An 18,160-nucleotide genomic window follows, 5' to 3' on the forward strand; every position below is an offset into this window, starting at 1 on the left:
CATTTATACCTTGATAGCACTAGGAAATGATTTTTTTTTTTTCTGTGTAAAATAATGCTTCTCAAACTTTTCTGCCAAAGGACCTCTTAAAGGCAGAGGAAAGGAATGGATCCAAGAATCCAGGAGATGGTCTAGCCATAAAAATAACATTTCTACTACTTCTTGTATTTCATCTTTAAGGTTCAAAGAAACTTGAATTCTCTATATTCCAGAATTCTCTATATTCCATACTGTATTTAAACATAAAAATGTTTATCTTTTTCCCCACCCACGGCTGACAAAAAATAAATAAATAAAAAATTAGTAAAATTGACATCACAGGAACAATCCCTTTAAGGGCAGAGACCATGACATAATCATCTCTGCATCCTTCACAGCCCCTGATAGAGTACCGTTATATACAGTGGACATTCAGGAAGTGTTTATGGAAGGAAGGAAGGAAGGAAGGAAGGAAGGAAGGAAGGACAAGCAAAGGTAATTCAAAAGGCCAACCTGATTATGAATTTAATATCATTAGGCTTCGCAAAAAGTTTAAAACAACTTCCTCAAACTTACTTTTACAATGAATGGTAAAGATAGTTTTTAAAATAAAACTTGTACATTCTCTAAGAGCCCAGCAAAAATGAAGTAACACTTGAGATTTCTTCTATGGTTTTATAGCAGCAATGAATTTTTCTATAGAAATTAGCTCAAATACTAGACATAATATACATTATTTATGACAAAGAAATTTTGAAGCATTTCTTTAGTTCATAGATACAGTCAAGATACCTTTCATTAAATTGTTGACTTTTTCATAAGGAATATGTTTTTGTATGAAACAAATAAACACTTTAACAAATAACTATTACTTTAGGATAATTAATTGCAAAGTTATTTAAAATTAAAATACCTGAGTTCCTTAAAAAGTTCAACATTCTGGTGAGTCATCAAATTGTTCAGGAGCCATTCAAGGCACCTGAAATTAAAAACATGGAATTATTTACCACATGATACATAAATATGCATTTATGACTTACTTAGTAGGACTTACAGTTAAAATAAAAACAGAATATTAGTCTTGCTAGAACATGCTCAAAGTTTTAAATTTAACAACTGAAAATTTAGTATTATTTTTGTCAGCAGTTATTAAGGAAATATTCCTTTTATATTAATAAGAGCATTTCTAATTAAGAAAACCTCATTTCAAGTTCGTGTTAAATCATTTAGGAAGGGGCTTACAAACTTCTATTACCTTCTTTATAATTTGAAAACAGGTCCTGCAATTCTCAAGAGTTAAAAACATTGCCAGTAACTGTACTGATACAATGTCTATGATGCCTACTACTTAAAAAAAATTAATAGAAACTTCCCTGTAAAGAATGGCCATAGTTTTTATAAGCCACATATAAACATGTATAACCCACTCATGGTCACTTACAAAGACAACACTTTCAAGGAATTTACTAATTCATCCAAATGTAAAAAGGGACTTTTTAGAACAAAATTCTAGTCCCCTATCTTTTTTTCCCGCTTTCTTTCTTATAGCTATACATTCTCTTAACAAACCAAAGCAGCCAAATTCCAAAAAGTGGGATGGGAGGAAAAATAAAAAAGGTAACTCACTTTTTCTTTACAGAATCTAATCCATAGGTCCCTGCTGATGTGTAATAGCCACATACAGTTTTCACATTAATTGTTTCCTTCATTGTCTCACCACACTGCTGTATTAAACCATCCTGTAAATATAAATAAGCACTGGAAAGGCCCATCTCACATGGGAAAAATTAGTTCTGAATATGTGCTTTTACATATTAAAAAGTAAAAAAAAAAAAAAAAAAAAAGGAAGAAAGAAGGAAAGAAAGAAAACTCATTAAGTGCAGCAAGACTAAATTTTTAAGTCCAGTAAAAATACTGAAAAAAAAAAAAATCCAGCAAGTATTCAACTGAATACTTGGAATTAAAAATGGAAGGGGGCGAGGGGTAAAAGCAGTAAGGTAGTAATGTAGAGATGAATATTGCTTTTCTCTTTCTTTTCTATTCTTCCACACTCTGGGACCTTTGCAAATTTAAGCGGCACTCCGTCTGTTTTGCCTGTTCTTTTTAAATTAAGATCTCTTAACATACTCAGTTGACTATGTGATGGAGCTAGGCAAGTAAACAGTATGAATCATCATAAAGTGTTTATTAAAGTATAAAACACTCATCAATTTCTAAGAGATGCACCTAAAACACATTATTTTAAACTTACACTGCAATATTAATCTAAAATGTTTATATGTAAGATTTCAAATGAACTTTATTCAATATATGGGAAGAATGTCACTTTTTACTTAAATTTCTGAAATATATTCATCATGCAAGTATATTATTAAATTAGTTAGTTAAGTCATAAAGGTAATGCAGAAAATGGGATTTAGGACAAAACCAAAAGGACTAAAGTTAGAAAACAAAGTGTACTTGTTGGAAGTAAGTATTGAAAGGATCACAACATTTAAAAAACCAAATGATCTCAGCCAAGTATACTGAGCAAGCTATTAACTAATACTCCAAATAAATCAGTATACAAATGTCACATAAAAAGAAACTTTATTAACATTTTTTAAAGATCAAAATAAAACACTGACTCCATTAGGATTTTAAACTTACCTGGAAGTCACTGGAGACTACCCATCTCCTGCCCCCTCTACCTTCCTCGTAACATCTTATCTGTCCAGTGGATTATCCCTGCTTAATCTTTCTGTGATCCAGTTTCTCCTCTCCATTCTTACTGCTACTGCCCTACTTCAGACTCTGATTTGGGACTACTGCAGTAAGCTTTTGTCTCTAATGTACTCCTCTTTCCTTCAATACATCCTTTACATTATTTCCAAAGTATTCTTTCTAAAACATAACTGTCTTTCTTCTGATTAAAATCTTTCAAAAGTACCTACATTCGAATCTAAACTTCTTAAAAGGTACAGAGGGATTTTCATGATCTGGACTCTGCCTCCTTCTCTCCAACCCTTTTTCTTTTCTGTGCTAGCGTCATGTTCCACTCAGATTCTCTAGGCCTCCATGTCACACATCTCCAGGTCTTAATTTGCTCTGTATAAAAAGCTTCCTTCCTTCTTCTTTCTTTGCAACATAAATACATTTCCAGTTTTTAAGACTCAACTTCCTTCTTTGCACCACCAGGTTGAACTGACCACTCGCTCCTTTGTTCATCTGCTAAATCCTACGGGATGTTTATTAGCATACTCATGATACACTGGACAGTTCTTACTTTATCTCTGGGTCTGTGTATCAACCCTCCCTTCCCCCATTCCACACACACATTATATTATGAGTTCCTTGAAGCAGACTATATATTCGTTTACCTTTGGATCTCTATGCAAGTTTAACATGTTGCTCAATATACTTCTGTTGAATGAACAAATCTGTCAATCTACCAACAGATTATATATATTCATGTGGTTTACCACAACTATTTCATAATTAAGAAAAAGTTGACAAAGTAAGCACTCAATGTTTTTCAAACCCATGAACTAAATGAATTAGTAATCAAAGCAATCTGCTTATTAACAGTCAAGATAAACCATTAATGAACTGAAATCTGTAAATGGACTTAGACAAATAAATTCTTACCACACTATAGTAATTCTACAGTATCTACATCCAAATACCTTGCACTCATGCTACACAGACATGATGATCCCCTCAGCTATAATAAATTGCTTTTAAATTTTATTTTACTGAGGGCTGATGGGGGGTGGGAGGGAGGGGAGGGTGGGTAATGGGTATTGAAGAGGGCATCTTTTGGGATGAGCACTGGGTGTTATATGGAAACCAATTTGACAATAAATTTCATATATTTAAAAAAATAAAAAATGAAAAAAATGAAAAAAAATAAATTTTATTTTATTAGTATATTTTTGGTTAAGCTTTTTAAATGACTTATCACAAGTGACATGTTTATATATTTCATTTTTATTTTAAAAGCTGTAAAGAGCTAAGCTTTTTCTTGTTTTTGGAATAGATACTTTGAACCAAAGGTCCAACTGTGATCCTTTCTTTGAATAAGGTACATACTCACCAACTGCAACATACAAGCTGCTGCTAAAATGGCAATAACTCGACTGGGCTTGATTAAGACATCATCTCGATACAGTGACCCAAATGCAACCTGCAGTGCTGAAAGCAAAAGCACAGGCATGGAATGAAATACAATGTTATCTACAAATTATTACAAAAATAACAATGACCATCTTCCCACTCTTCAGATGTATGCCTAAATTCAGGCATGCATCTGAATTTAGGATGTACATAACAGGAGAAGGGAAGTACACTAATTAAAATGTTAGTAATGGTTACTGATTAATGGAGCTAGTTTAATAACAATGTTATAAATTTCCATTTATTCTAGCTAAATAAAAGAGCTGGATTCTTCTACATCTAATCTTGACATTAGTTGGTGGTCAGAGTTAAGACACTCTCGGAAAAAGTTTTATAAATATACCTCTGAGTAGACTAATCAGTAAGTACACAGACCCCATGATATCTTAACCCTGGTGCTTCCAGTGCTTCACTGCTGGGGAGTGGGGAATAGCTCTTGGCTCCTATCCATGCCACATGGTCCCCAAGTCACCCCAGCTATCTAGGCCTGCCCTTCCTTCTCTCCACTGCCACACTTGTGTTTTAAATATTCTTAACTTTTCTCTTTGCCTATGTGGTGAGTACTGGTTATTTCCACTTGGGTTATCAAAGAGGGAAACAGAAAATGAGCACTGGAACAGAAATTAGGAGTACAGGCTGACTGATGAATGTAAGCCCCTTAAATCCTCTGAGCCTCAGCTTCCTCATCTAAGAACTCATAGCTCTAAAACAACATTGATTACATGATTCATACCCTATTGTTCCCAGAGAAAGTCTTCATACATGGGGAATAATCAATAAACACTATTTACCCGCTTTTCTTTTCCTTTTTTTAAACCATTACATTTAACTATGTAATTTTAAAAAACAGTCACACTCTTCCTTCCTTCACCCTACATCCTCAATACCCCAGGCGGATATATTTACAACAATAAATAAACAGACCGATAAGGCCCATATGACTAAGTAGATTAAGGATAGGTAGAACAAAATTGATAAGGGGCGCCTGGGTGGCTCAGTCAGTTAAACGTCCAACTTCAGCTCAGGTCATCATCTCATGGGTCGTGGGTTCAAGCCCCGCACTGAGCTCTGTGCTGACAGCTCAGAGCCTGAAGCCTGCTTCAGATTCTGTGTCTCCCTGTCTCTCTGCCCCTCCCCTGCCTGTGCTCTGTCTCTCTCTCAAAAATAAATAAACGTTAAAAAAAAAAAAAAAAAAAAGAACAGAATTGACAGAACTATGGAGCAAATCAGTACAAAGCTGTCACGCTGGGGTGTTAAATGGAGCTTTTATCTAGCCTGCAAAGTTAGAAGAAAATATTTATTTTCTACCAAAAGAATAAAAAGGATATGTTATAATTTTTGCATAGTAGTAATTATAGTGGTGGTTACCTTCTATATCAATATTCTGATCAGGAATCTCCAGTTCAATTATGTTCATGCTGGATTCTTTCCAAGAACCACTGAACATACTAGAAAAGTAGCCAGACTTAAAAAAACAAAACAAAACAAAATGATTATCCAGTACTTTCTGGGTCTTCTGAATTATTTTCCCATTTCTAATTCCAAACAACTGTTCTATCAAAATGAACCCATATTATTTTGGGAGAAAAAGAATTGCTAAATATGTCTACAGGAAAAATGAAATTAAGATAAGGACACTTTTAAGTATGTCAAAATACTTTGTTTAGTATTAGTTTAATGAAAACAAAACCAAATTCTCATATTACTATCTGAATTCCTATATTACTATTTGAGCCTCCCATTAGCTTTTTACTTAGTTAAAACAATTTCTGAGTCTATTACAGGTATGTTTTCCTTCTCAATGGCATTCTAAATTCAAGCTTAGAAAATATATATTTAAGTCTCTCATGAACATATGACAACACACAAGGTGAATACACAATCATGTACTGGGGAAGACAGAAGGCTAAGAACCTTCATACTGTTTAATCCTTACTGTATTATGGGCTGTAAAGGGTCCAAGCCAGTCCGAAGTCAGCATTAATGGGATGATCCCCAGATATCAGGATAAATCTAAAGTCTAGTTTTATCTAATCAGAAAATTCCAGAATGAACCTGATTCTTGGAAAGGTACCAGAATGGATGAAGTCTTTAGTTACCTTCTAGATAGCACCTCTCATAACTAGAATTACTTTGGAATAGATCAAATATTAACAATTTTACTGAATACTTAGTATGTATAAGGCTCTGTGAATATAACAGTTAACAAAACAGACACTGTTTCTGTCCTCAGGGGGCTTATTAGACTGTAGCATGTAGTTTGTCCTATAATCAGTACAGTTCCTCTTGAGAGTGAAAGCCTACACAGAGGCATTCTCATCCTTAAATTCACAAAAGTGCTCTCTGAGATTAAAAACAGATAGGACCCTATTCTCAAGTTGAGAGCAATATTCTGATATATTTCCTGGGCTATATACCTCTGGCCAAATTAAACTTGACTATTACGATAATGATTATGATCGAATGATTAAAATGATTATAGATTATGATTAAAATGTTATAGAAAAAGTTCCCTTAAAATACTTCTACTGGAAAATCTTATACTATACTGTCTTACCAATAATTATTGCCAAATAGTGAAGAAGACAGAAAATATAAACTCCATAGGATAAAAACTGAATTGTTCCCTGTTCTATTCCCAATGCCTAGAACAATGATTTGAAGAAAGAATAGATAGATTTGATGAAAGAATGAGTAAAATATTTGAGCCATTAGAGCAACATTTCTTTTTCCTTTTGAGAGTTTTGAATCTTTAAAATAGGATGGCAGATAGTAATATTTTCAGCACACAAACCAAACAGATATATCAGCTAAATAAGTTGGTCTATATTTGTTGGGTCTTGTCTTTTAGTTAACTGCATTTTCCATTCAACCATAACTACAAAGGAACATTTCAGCTAAATTTATTCAATTTAAATAACTATATACAAAATAAACAAATTCAACAATCTTAATTTTAGGCATTTCCCCCCCCCCCCCCCCTTGTCAGCAGAGGGCACTAAAATAAGAACCTTATTGAAGTAATGACAAAAAGGTATTTGCTAGGCTGGTATGACAATGAAAATTCAAAATCTGTTTTCTAGACTAAACTAAGTTTTCACTAACAGAGTGTGCCATATTTTGATAAAACAAGACTCTGTGTGAGATGATAGGATTTAGACAACCACTATCCACACAAAACAATTACTGTGAAATGCAATAAGAAAGAACAGGACTTGAAAGAGTTTGAGCTATTTTTAAGTGACTACCTTGCTTACTCAAATAGAAAAATAAAATACTTACTTGACATAAATATATTTTGTGTAAGTTCCACTCTTCTCCTAGAGCACATATCTTAATGTCACTATTTTCTCCATTCAAAAATAAGGTTTGATAAATATATTTGGATGTACTCTTTAATTTTTTCCTGTTAAAAGAAATGCAAATGTTACATATGTGTAAAACTGAGTGTTTTACTGATTTTGCATAAAACTCAAAATATTCCTTTTGTTCAATTTCTATTAAATAGAGCCAAGTTATTCATTGTGTAAAAGGAAAGAGGGATATTATATATTCAAATTTGCATTAGTACATAAGAAACTACTAATAGTAGTAATCTCTAGGGTACTCTATTGCCAAGAGGGTTAATAGTGGCCAGCTAGATGGGATAGCATGTACAGGTGACCTTTCACTGTACACTCTTACAATATGTGTTTGTTGAACTAAGTGAATTACCTGTAGGTCAGCACGTGATTTTTGCTTATTTCCTCATTTAGAAAAGAGTACTATGGAGGATCTCAGTACAACTTCAATGCTACTGCTATGCAACTACAAAGTGCAGAACAAGAATAAAAATTTTACCTATCCAAGTAATTTTGAGAATAATTTATATCTAATCTTATTTTGGTATCAAACTATTCCTAAACTCGTTAAAAGCATTTTCACCCTCATTGGTCAAATGGTTTGCAGCCTTAGATCAAAGGTTTTCAAAACTTTGCTCAATGGAGAAATGTCTTAGGAGCCACCAGGGATAGCTGAGGAGTGAACTCTGAACATCCTCACTAACTTCAACTAGGGCAGCATCACATTTTGAGAATTTCTGCATAAAATTTCATTTAAAAGATAACTATATATATATATATATATATATATATGTGTGTGTGTATATATATATGTGTGTATTATATATATACATATATATATATAATACACACACACACACACACACATATATATACATATATATAATTTTAATTTGATAATCATTGCTCAAGATGGTCCAATGAATAAGAAAAGCCCTAGGCAGAGGCCGATAAATACCTTTTTGTGTTCCTGGCCAATCCTGACAAGCTTTCTTAGTAGTTAAAAATTCTTTGTCTTTTTTTTTTTAATTAAAAATATTTTTAATGTTTAGTTTTCAGAGAAAGAGAAAGAGAGAGAGAGACAGAGCACGAGCAGGGAAGGGGCACAGAGAGAGGGAGACACAGAATCCAAAGCAGGCTCCAGGCTCTGAGCTGTCAGCACAGAGCCCGATGTGGGGCTTGAACTGCGAGACCATGACCTGAGCGGAAGTTGGACACTTAACCAGTTGAGCCACCCAGGCACCCCAAAATTTTTAGTCTTTTTAAAAATGAAGTAACTGTTTCAGATGATGTCTTGAACCAATGTGTTTGACATGTCTTCCCAACAGACAGTAAAAACAGCACATGCTTTGGTAGTAGAGGCTTGGGTTTGAGTCCCAGCTCTACCACAGCTCAGTTACTCCAGATGCAAAGAGAATATTAATAGTAAGCACTTTATTGGGTTACTATGAGAAACAAATGAGACAATATAGTTTCTAGTTCCTGACAGCACCATCCCCAGATTGCATTAAAAGATTAAAAGTACAGAAAGGAATAAGCCCACAATAGCAAAAAGGAAGGGTGGGTTTATCATCTGATAAGAGACCAGAATATATTCTGAAGGTCTAGGATGAAGGATGAAGGCCATCTGCCCTTCAGAAGTGTGTGTGGGTTAGGAGAGATCTCAGGGGTAATAAAAGGCAGAAGTAAGGCACAAAGTGGGGAAATGTGTTCCTTTAATGGCCTCCTCCACAATGTATGAACACAGAGTACAGATAACCAGAGCACAGACAACTCAGGCATAAAGATTCCAATGCTCTTCTAGAAAGGAGAGAGAGGACAAATCTATGAGGAGAAGCTGAGACTTTAGTATAGGTGGTGGCACCCCACACAAAGCAATCCTTATTCTGACATTTGGGGAATCTGTAGCCTGTTAGCTCTTAACCCATTCACCCTGAATCATGGTCCCCAAACTATGTGTTAAAGCACCTAGAGCACCGCACCAAACTCAGGGAAGTGTGTGGAATATTTTATATTTGAAGGAAACACAGCAAGATCTTTGAGATACCATGTTACCTACTACTATCATAGTCATACTAACTATGAGATATTTCTTTAGGACCAGAGGTACCATTTAAAAAACTACTGAGACTCTAAGGGTGCTGTGAACAAAAAAAATTTGGGAATTTCTGCTCTAAGATGAAGCATGCCCCACCCATATCCAATTTAGTAATCAGTCTTTCTACTTAAAGGGAAGGCTTAGTTTAATTTACTCAATTAAAACACACGCACGCACGCACATGTTACTCATTCTAAATACCAAGGATCACCCAACATGAGGAGAATCTGGAGTATTCAAGACCATTAAAAAGACAAACCGGCCCCAGAGGAAACACATTAATTCAGGGAAAAGAGAACTTAAAACACTCTAAAATGAGCACATCTAGGGGCGCCTGGGTGGCGCAGTCGGTTAAGCGTCCGACTTCAGCCAGGTCACGATCTCGCGGTCCGTGAGTTCGAGCCCCGCGTCAGGCTCTGGGCTGATGGCTCGGAGCCTGGAGCCTGTTTCCGATTCTGTGTCTCCCTCTCTCTCTGCCCCTCCCCCGTTCATGCTCTGTCTCTCTCTGTCCCAAAAAAAAAAAAAAAAGTTGAAAAAAAAATAAAATTAGCACATCTAGATATAGATATCTGAGATTATTACATTTATAAAACAACAGGATACGATGATAAAGGAAACAAAGAAAAGAGCTCTTCGAGATTAAAAACATGGTTGCTAAAATTAATAAGCCAAAAGAGAGGATACTGAGAAAGTTAAGGAAATTTCCTAGAACATAAAGCAAAAAAGACCTAGAAAGGACAAAAAGAAGAGAGAAAGAGGTACAATCCAAGAAATCCAAAATCTGGTGTAAGAGGAGTCCAAGAAAGAGAAAACAAAGATAACAGGAAAAAGGAAATTATGGAGAAAATGGAAGGAAATTTTTCCAAACTAGTCTCCAGATTGTAAGAATCAACCAAGTACTGAGGCCATTAAAAAACCCATACTTAAGCACATTCTAGTTAAATTCCAAAACACCGATGAAAAAATTCCAAAATTTCCAGAGGAAAAAAAAAGGTCACCTAAAAAGAGAGTTAGACCAGCATCATACTTCTCATCAACACTGTAGGCTAGAAAACAACGAAGTAATATCATAAAGGATATGAAGTTATTTTAGATTAGATTTCCATACTCAAAGGATGAATAAAGTTAGAGACTAAATTTACATTCAGATATGCACAAATTACCTCCTTTTGCATCCCTTCTGAGTAAAATACATGAGGATACAGTTCTCCAAAATGGGTGAGAAAGAAAAAGATATAAGCTACAGAAAACAGTAGATCCAATCCTAGAGATGGGATGAAAGTAAGCCCCAGGATAAGCACAGACCCAGAAAGCAATGGTTCCAGAATGGAACAGGAGGATGAAGGGACCCAAGAGGGGGGTCTTGGGTTTAGAGGGGGACACCATGCAAGCGTGTTTAGAAAGATAGGAAAATGTGAATATATAATGAAGGGATATTATTCTTTTGTCAATGGTGGTGGGGGGCAGTTAGAAATTCTAGGAAAATTAAAAAGCAATACAAAAACAACAACAAACCAACTATCATAAAAAGATACAAATGAAAACAGGGTCTGACTTTGAAAACTTGACGGAATGTAGAAAAAAGATTCCATTTAACTACAAGGTTAGAAAATTTCTCCCATAGAAAAACAAAGCGTTGTGACACTGGATCCAGGAAGTATGGTTTATAATCCTAGCACACTACTTGACTTTGTAGTGAACAATATTTACATGGTTATAATAACAAATACTGTTTACTAGGTTTCAAATTTTACAATCAAGGCACAGCAAACAACCAAGATCTGGTTGCAGAACAGCTGAGTTTCAACAGTCATGTTAATGTAAAAGTAAAATATGCAATTGTCAAAAGGTATGAATGAAATGGAAGGTGGGCTTGGTAGCCAAAACTTTTCATGGAGTAGCTGGTTGAGGTGGGAGAGTGCTCAGAACAACCTCAGGGAGCATAATTAGCGTCAACACACAAATTTCCAGGTCTTAGTATCTTTTTACACACTTCAAGCACACTGGGCTGAATAGCCAGGCCTCTTCCACTGATATAAAACATACTAAATTCTGGATGTATTTTTTCTTTTTAATTAATTTTTAAAAATTTATTTATTTTGGGAGAGAGAGAGGGAGAGACACCATGTGACCATGTTGACACAAGGACCAGAGAGAGAGAGAGAGGGAGAGAGAATCTCAAGCAGGTTCCACATTGTCAGCTCAGAGCCCAACTCAAAGCTCGAACCCTCAAACCGTGAGATCATGACCTGAGCTGAAATGAAGAGTTGGATGCTCAACCATCTAAGCACCCCTAAATTCTGCATGTATTTTCTAATAAAGGTTTGCTTTAAAGACTTTCCATTCTAGTCCACTCATGTAGTTCAGGGGTTGGCAAACCTTTTATGTAAAGGTCTGGACAGTAAATATTTTCAGCTTTGTGGGCCAGACAGACTCTAAGCAAATTTGTTGGCATCCCAGTGGGAAGCTGCCTGCTTACCAGCCTTAGCCTACCACATCTCAGCTTCTCTACCATCTAGTGGGCTACAGCCTTACCTCCTCCAATATCTGAATCTCACTCTGGGAAAGATGGCTCTATTCAAAATTTGTTCCTTCCTTGGATGTTCTCAGTCTGAGAAGTGCTGAATTGCTCCCTCTATCTTCTATTCCTATACATTTTTAGAAATCTCTTTACCTTAGTAGTTTACCTTCAGTAATTAATTCCCCTTTCCTTGTTAATGGTTATATTACATTTTCCTTTTTCAAACTGCTGCATGATTTCTCTTTTGAATGGATCCTGACATATATATTTCAACGACATTAAATATAAGTGGTCTAAATACTAAAAGACAGAGATTATCCTAATGGATTAAAAAAGATGCTAGACCCAACTATATGCTTTCTACAAGATACCTATTTTAAATATAAAGATACAGGTAAAAAAGAAAACAATGGAAAAGATATACATTTTAAACACCGAGTAGTAGTGGAAATATTACCAGGGATAAAGAGAGACATTTTGTAATGTTAAAGGAGGTCAATTTACCAAGGAGACATAATATTTACAGAGCACTTCAATACCAGGCACTGTGCATTATATGGACCCTAAAAGGCAAGTATTGGGGTGCCTGGGTAGCTCAGCTGGTTAAGCATCTGACTCTTGGTTTGGGCTCAGGTCATGATCTCATGGTTTGTGAGTTCAAGCTCCACCTCAGACTCTGTGCTGACAGCACTGAGCCTGCTTGGGATTCTCTCTCCTCCTCTCTCTGCCCCCATCCCCCTCTTGCTCATGCTCTCTAAATATGTAAACAAATAAACAAAAAATAAACAAACTTTAAAAAAGGCAAGTATTAATTTCTCCATTTTACTTAAGAGGAAAAAAGGCTATTAAGCTCAGAATCTGAGCTCTTTATACTATACTGACTCTCCAAAAAGGTAACTGAAGAATTTGACAGGGGTGGGGGTGGGTGGTGTTCATTTCTGTAAATAAACAACAAGCATTCATACATAAAACTCTATGAAAGATTTTTAGATAACAAACTATTAACAGAGGCTATCCATGATACTTTTATTTCACAATAAATATGTTACATTTGTGTAGCAAAGTTTTTCAATCTTTTTTTTTTGAAGTTTCATTTAAAATACTGCATTTATCCCACTGATGTTAAAAAAAAAAGGCAATCAGATTGCTTTATGTGGAAACGTATCCTATGCATAAACTACGTTCTAATTTTCTAATTCACAAGTAAACATCCTGTGTTTCAACTCTTTGAAAAAAGGTTAAGCAAGCTGCAGCACTGACTTACACATATCTACGGTCAACGTTCAAGTACTAGAGGCTCTAACTTTGTTCCCAATAAGGAACAAATGCACACTACTGATAAATTTCACCTTTACAGTTAAAGAGAACTCTCGTGTGTGTAATAACTTCCCTTTACACTGATGGACGTGCCCCTTAAGGTAACCGGATGCAAAACAACTTCTCCTGCCACCCACTCAGAGAGAAGGACAAAGGTGTATTACGGAAGGCCAGCCAGCCTTTGGAGCCTAAGGTTTAATGAGGCGCGAGCTCTGGCTTGGCGTTTGCCAGTCTCATCTTGGGGCTGTAACACCACTCGGGCAGCGTCTGTGGTTTATAATCTAGAACACCAGGCGCCTCCCAAGGCGCTCCCCATCCGCCCCGCATCAGGCTGGCTCCCACGTTTCCCGGTCAAGGGCACGTCCGCTCCTCACCCGCTGGGGAGCGCCGCACCCCCAAGCGCACCCGGCGCCGGGCTTGTCCCCAGGCGGGGCCCTGGAGCTGCCCAACAGGTGCGGGCGCGTCCCTCCACGTACCTGCGCGGGGTGTTGAAGAGTCGCTGCTGCTCGTCCCCTTCCTCCTCATCCTCGTCTGTCTCGGAGTCGGGGTGACAGTAGCAGAAGGCCCCACTGCTCCTCTTGCGCTTGCGGCTGCCTGGGCAGTAACAGAAGCCGTGGCCCGCAGCGTCGCCGCCAGACTCCGGCCTGCGGGTCGAGCCCCCCGCCCCAGAACCCGGCTCCTGCTGGGCTCGGGCTCGCCCCGGGTGGCGTAGCACTCGGCTGCTCAGGGAGCCCATGGACCACGGCTCCCCAGGACTTCAGGGAGCGCACCTCAGGGAGCCCAGCGGAGGCGGTCTCCCGCCATGGCCCGGCCGCCGCCCGCCTCCACCCAGTCCAGGTGCCTACACCGCCACCTTCTCACGCGCAGCCCCAACCGTCACAGCGGACGCTACCGCCTCCATCCTCCGCCCCGCCCGCCGCGTCCAGCCGCGCGGCGCGCCGGGACCGCAGAACCTCGCCCCCTCGCTATCGCAACAAAGCGCGGACCGGAAGGCGCGTGCGCGCGGCGAGCCTCCGGAAGGGGCGGGGGAAGACGAGTGTGCGTGGTGGGTGGGGCCTGCACTGAAAGGTAAAGGGGGTTGGAGTCGGGAAGCTTGTCGGCGCGTAGGCGGCTAGCGGCCTGCTCTCCGTTTGGGTCTCGCGCTGCCATGAGATTTGGGGCCAATCTGGATTTTAGCGTTACTTCACACACCTCTTTGTATTAGCCTGACCGGGAGTTCCAGCTCATTGATTGTTTCTGCAAAAGTTCCTTGAGTTCCGGATACCTAGTAGGCTCTGTGCTAAGTAGGGGCAAAAAAGATGGTGCTGTTTGGGCTCTTCCTTAGCGGAGCTCACCACTAGCTGGGATCACGCCTTGCGGGCATTTGGCAAGGCTTCCTCGGGGAGGAGGACCTACTATGTGGAGTTTCGTTAGGCCTTTGTGTTTCTTAAATATCGGCCTTCTGCCGCCCTAGACAGGTTATGGCAAAGGTTCCCTGCACTTCCCAGCTTCCCTTCTAGCTGCAGTGAAACGTCTGAGTAGGGTCTGTACCAGTACTGGCAGGGCTTACAGTGCCTTCTGGAAGCCGGAGCAAAATTTACAGCTGTCTGCCTTGGACAGCCAGCTTTCACTCCCTGACACCATTCTGCTACTTTTTAAATAAAGTGTTTACAATGAATTACTCAGAGTAATACGGTAAACACCTATGGTCCCACCACACGTATGATAATTTAAAATTAAAATAGCTTTGATTCATTCTCTTCAATAGGACACTATAGATAGAAGTTCCCTCTCCATCTCTGTCTCTCCCTCCACTGTGGTGACCACTATCCTGAGAATAGTGTTTATCGTTTTCCCATGCATGTTCTTAAACATATACCCATAAGCACTATATGTTCTTTAGCACATTTAGGCATGTAATTAAATGGAATCATATTGTACCTATCATTCTGCACCTTTCTTCTTTCTCAAAATTTTACTTTTAAGACTTATCCAGTTAATCTCCAGTTAATTTTCATTGCTCATTGTGTCACTAATCCACAATTTGTTTATCTTTTGAGGGAGTTAGGTTGTTTCTACTTTAATGTTCTTATAGAGTAGCAATGAACACCATGTACAAAGATTCACCAAATAGATTCCTAGAAGTAGATTTCCTGGGAACTTTCCAACTCTATTAGCTATTTCCAAGTTCTCTGGAATGATGAAACCAATTTATACTCTCATCAGCACCACATGTAGTTTGGGGGCCTGAGTGGACTGGTGTCTGACTCATGCCTGAGAAATTTGAATCAGGAGAAGCTGGCTGAGGCAATTTGGTGGGGGGTGGTGGGGGCAGGAGGGGGGGGGAGCAGACAATGGTGGCAGCAAGGGGATCAGTCTTCATGCCTAGAATTTGTCAGCACAAGGGATGTGCGCGCACGTGTTTCCCATGGAGCAAGTGTGGGCCACCATAAGAGAGCCAGCATGGGATCATCTTAGATTCTGTCCCAGAGGCCTGGGTGGAAGGTCAAACTGACTTCAGCAAAGAACCTGAAAGTATTATCAGATTCCTAGGGGCTGAGAAAGGAATTGATAAAGGCACCCCAGGAGAATGTCCCTAAGATTCAGCTTTAAATATCTGCTGCTGTTTCACAGTACTGATCCTCTATCACCACAGCAAGAACAGTCGGGTAAGAACTTTCCTGCTCCCCTTTACTCTTTTGGCTAAGTTTGGGCTGTGGTGGAGGGATGAGTGTGGGGAAGGAAACCAAAGTGGAGAAAGAAGAGAAACCCACCATATTCCTTACTCCTGCGGGCAATAGTCCAGAGCTGAACAATAGGCCAGAACTGAAGAAGCCTCAATTATAAATCAAGTTTGGAATTTTGACTGGACATATTAATTACTAAAATGACCATAAGGGACTGCACAGTAGGACTTTTTAAAACCTAAGGGTGACCAGAAAAGTCCCAGCACTATCAGAATTTTCATCTAATGACAGGAGAAGTAGACTCATGAATAAATGTAAATAAACAGTGGGACAAAGAACAAAGTTGCCTCATAATTATATTCCAAAGTCATGCTTGTTCTTCACAATAAACAAACATTCCTCCAAGGTGGCTTTATCCTGCTTCCGGTCAACAAATGTTAATATCCAGTCACCATATGCAATTTGTTTTAAAAAATTTGGTTAAATCATATCTAATTTAAAGCTAAAACTACTAAAATTTTGTAATGCTTCCAAAGCCAAATAAAGTTGGAGATTCCATACTCTTCTAGGTACATATCAAAGCAGCAGTACTATTTCCTGTAATTAATTGGAATGACTAAGTATTTGTACAAATAGCCTTCACCATTAGCTCAAGCACTTATAATGGGCAAGTAAAAACAAATTGAAAAAAAAAATCTTTGTATTTCATCTATCAAAATACAATAGATAGTATAGAAGGAAAAAAATAGGCAGCTATTCTTTTTCTTAATTTTTTTAATGTTTATTTTTGAGGGAGAGACAGCTAGTGCAAGCTGGGGTGGGGCAGGGAGAGAGGAAGACACAGAATCCAAAGCAGACTCCAGGCTCTGAGCTGTCAGCACAGAGCCTGATGTGGGGCTCAAACTCACAAACCATGAAATCATGACCTGAGCTAAAGTCAGATGCTTAACTGACTGAGCCACCCAGGTACCCCAGAAGGCAAGTAGTCTTATTTAATACAAATGTTCCACTTATAAGAGAGTATCACTTATTTCCAGAGAATAAATTAAATACATTATTTTATATTATTAAGTAGTGTTTGGTATGTGTAAACATTAGTTTTATAGCAGTGACTGCACATAAGATTAAATATGTTATTTTTTCTTAATGTTGTAGTTTCTTTTTAAAAAATGTTTATTTGGGGGGGGGGGGGATGGGCAGAGAGGGAGGGAGAGAATTCCAAGCAGGCCCCACACTCAGCTCAGAGCCCCATGCAGGGCTTGAATACATGAACCATTAAATCATGACTGAGCAGAAATCAAGTGTTGTAGTTTCTTTTTTTTTTCAATATATGAAATTTATTGTCAAACTGGTTTCCATACAACACCCAGTGCTCATCTCAAAAGGTGCCCTCCTCAATACTCATCACCTACCCTCCCCTCCCTCTCACCCCCGATCAACCCTCAGTTTGTTCTCAGTTTTTAACAGTCTCTTATGCTTTGGCTCTCTTCCACTCTAACCTCTTTTTTTTTTTTTCCTTCCCCTCCCCCATGGGTTTCTGTTAAGTTTCTCAGGATCCACATAAGAGTGAAAATGTATGGTATCTGTCTTTCTCTGTATGGCTTATTTCACTTAGCATCACACTCTCCAGTTCCATCCACGTTGCTACAAAGGGCCATATTTCATTCTTTCTCATTGCCACGTAGTACTCCATTGTGTATATAAACCACAATTTCTTTATCCATTCATCAGTTGATGGACATTTAGTCTCTTTCCATAATTTGGCTATTGTTGAGAGTGCTGCTATAAACACTAGGGTACAAGTGCCCCTATGCATCAGTACTCCTGTATCCCTTGGGTAAATTCCTAGCAGTGCTACTGCTGGGTCATAGGGTAGGTCTATTTTTAATTTTTTGAGGAACCTCCACACTGTTTTCCAGAGTGGCTGCACCAATTTGCATTCCCACCAACAGTGCAAGAGGGTTCCCGTTTCTCCACATCCTCTCCAGCATCTATGGTCTCCTGATTTGTTCATTTTGGCCACTCTGACCGGCGTGAGGTGATATCTGAGTGTGGTTTTGATTTGTATTTCCCTGATGAGGAG

General features: G+C 38.4%; 1 protein-coding gene across 1 annotated transcript in view; it reads right to left on the reverse strand.

Moving 5' to 3' along the window:
• GMCL1 (germ cell-less 1, spermatogenesis associated) overlaps nt 1–14,387 on the reverse strand; it is a 37,986-nt gene extending 23,599 nt beyond the window's left edge. The window contains exons 1-6 of the mRNA XM_058683824.1: nt 13,888–14,387; nt 7,417–7,540; nt 5,503–5,599; nt 4,055–4,152; nt 1,606–1,718; nt 893–958 (exon numbers count right to left, since the gene is read on the reverse strand). Of these exons, the coding sequence (XP_058539807.1) occupies nt 893–958; nt 1,606–1,718; nt 4,055–4,152; nt 5,503–5,599; nt 7,417–7,540; nt 13,888–14,147 (758 nt within the window). The 5' untranslated portion in view covers nt 14,148–14,387. The remainder of the gene's footprint in view (nt 1–892; nt 959–1,605; nt 1,719–4,054; nt 4,153–5,502; nt 5,600–7,416; nt 7,541–13,887) is intronic.
• Between the last annotated feature and the right edge of the window lie 3,773 nt (nt 14,388–18,160).

Source organism: Neofelis nebulosa, chromosome 9, assembly GCF_028018385.1.
Source record: "Neofelis nebulosa isolate mNeoNeb1 chromosome 9, mNeoNeb1.pri, whole genome shotgun sequence".
Lineage (NCBI taxonomy): Eukaryota > Metazoa > Chordata > Mammalia > Carnivora > Felidae > Neofelis > Neofelis nebulosa.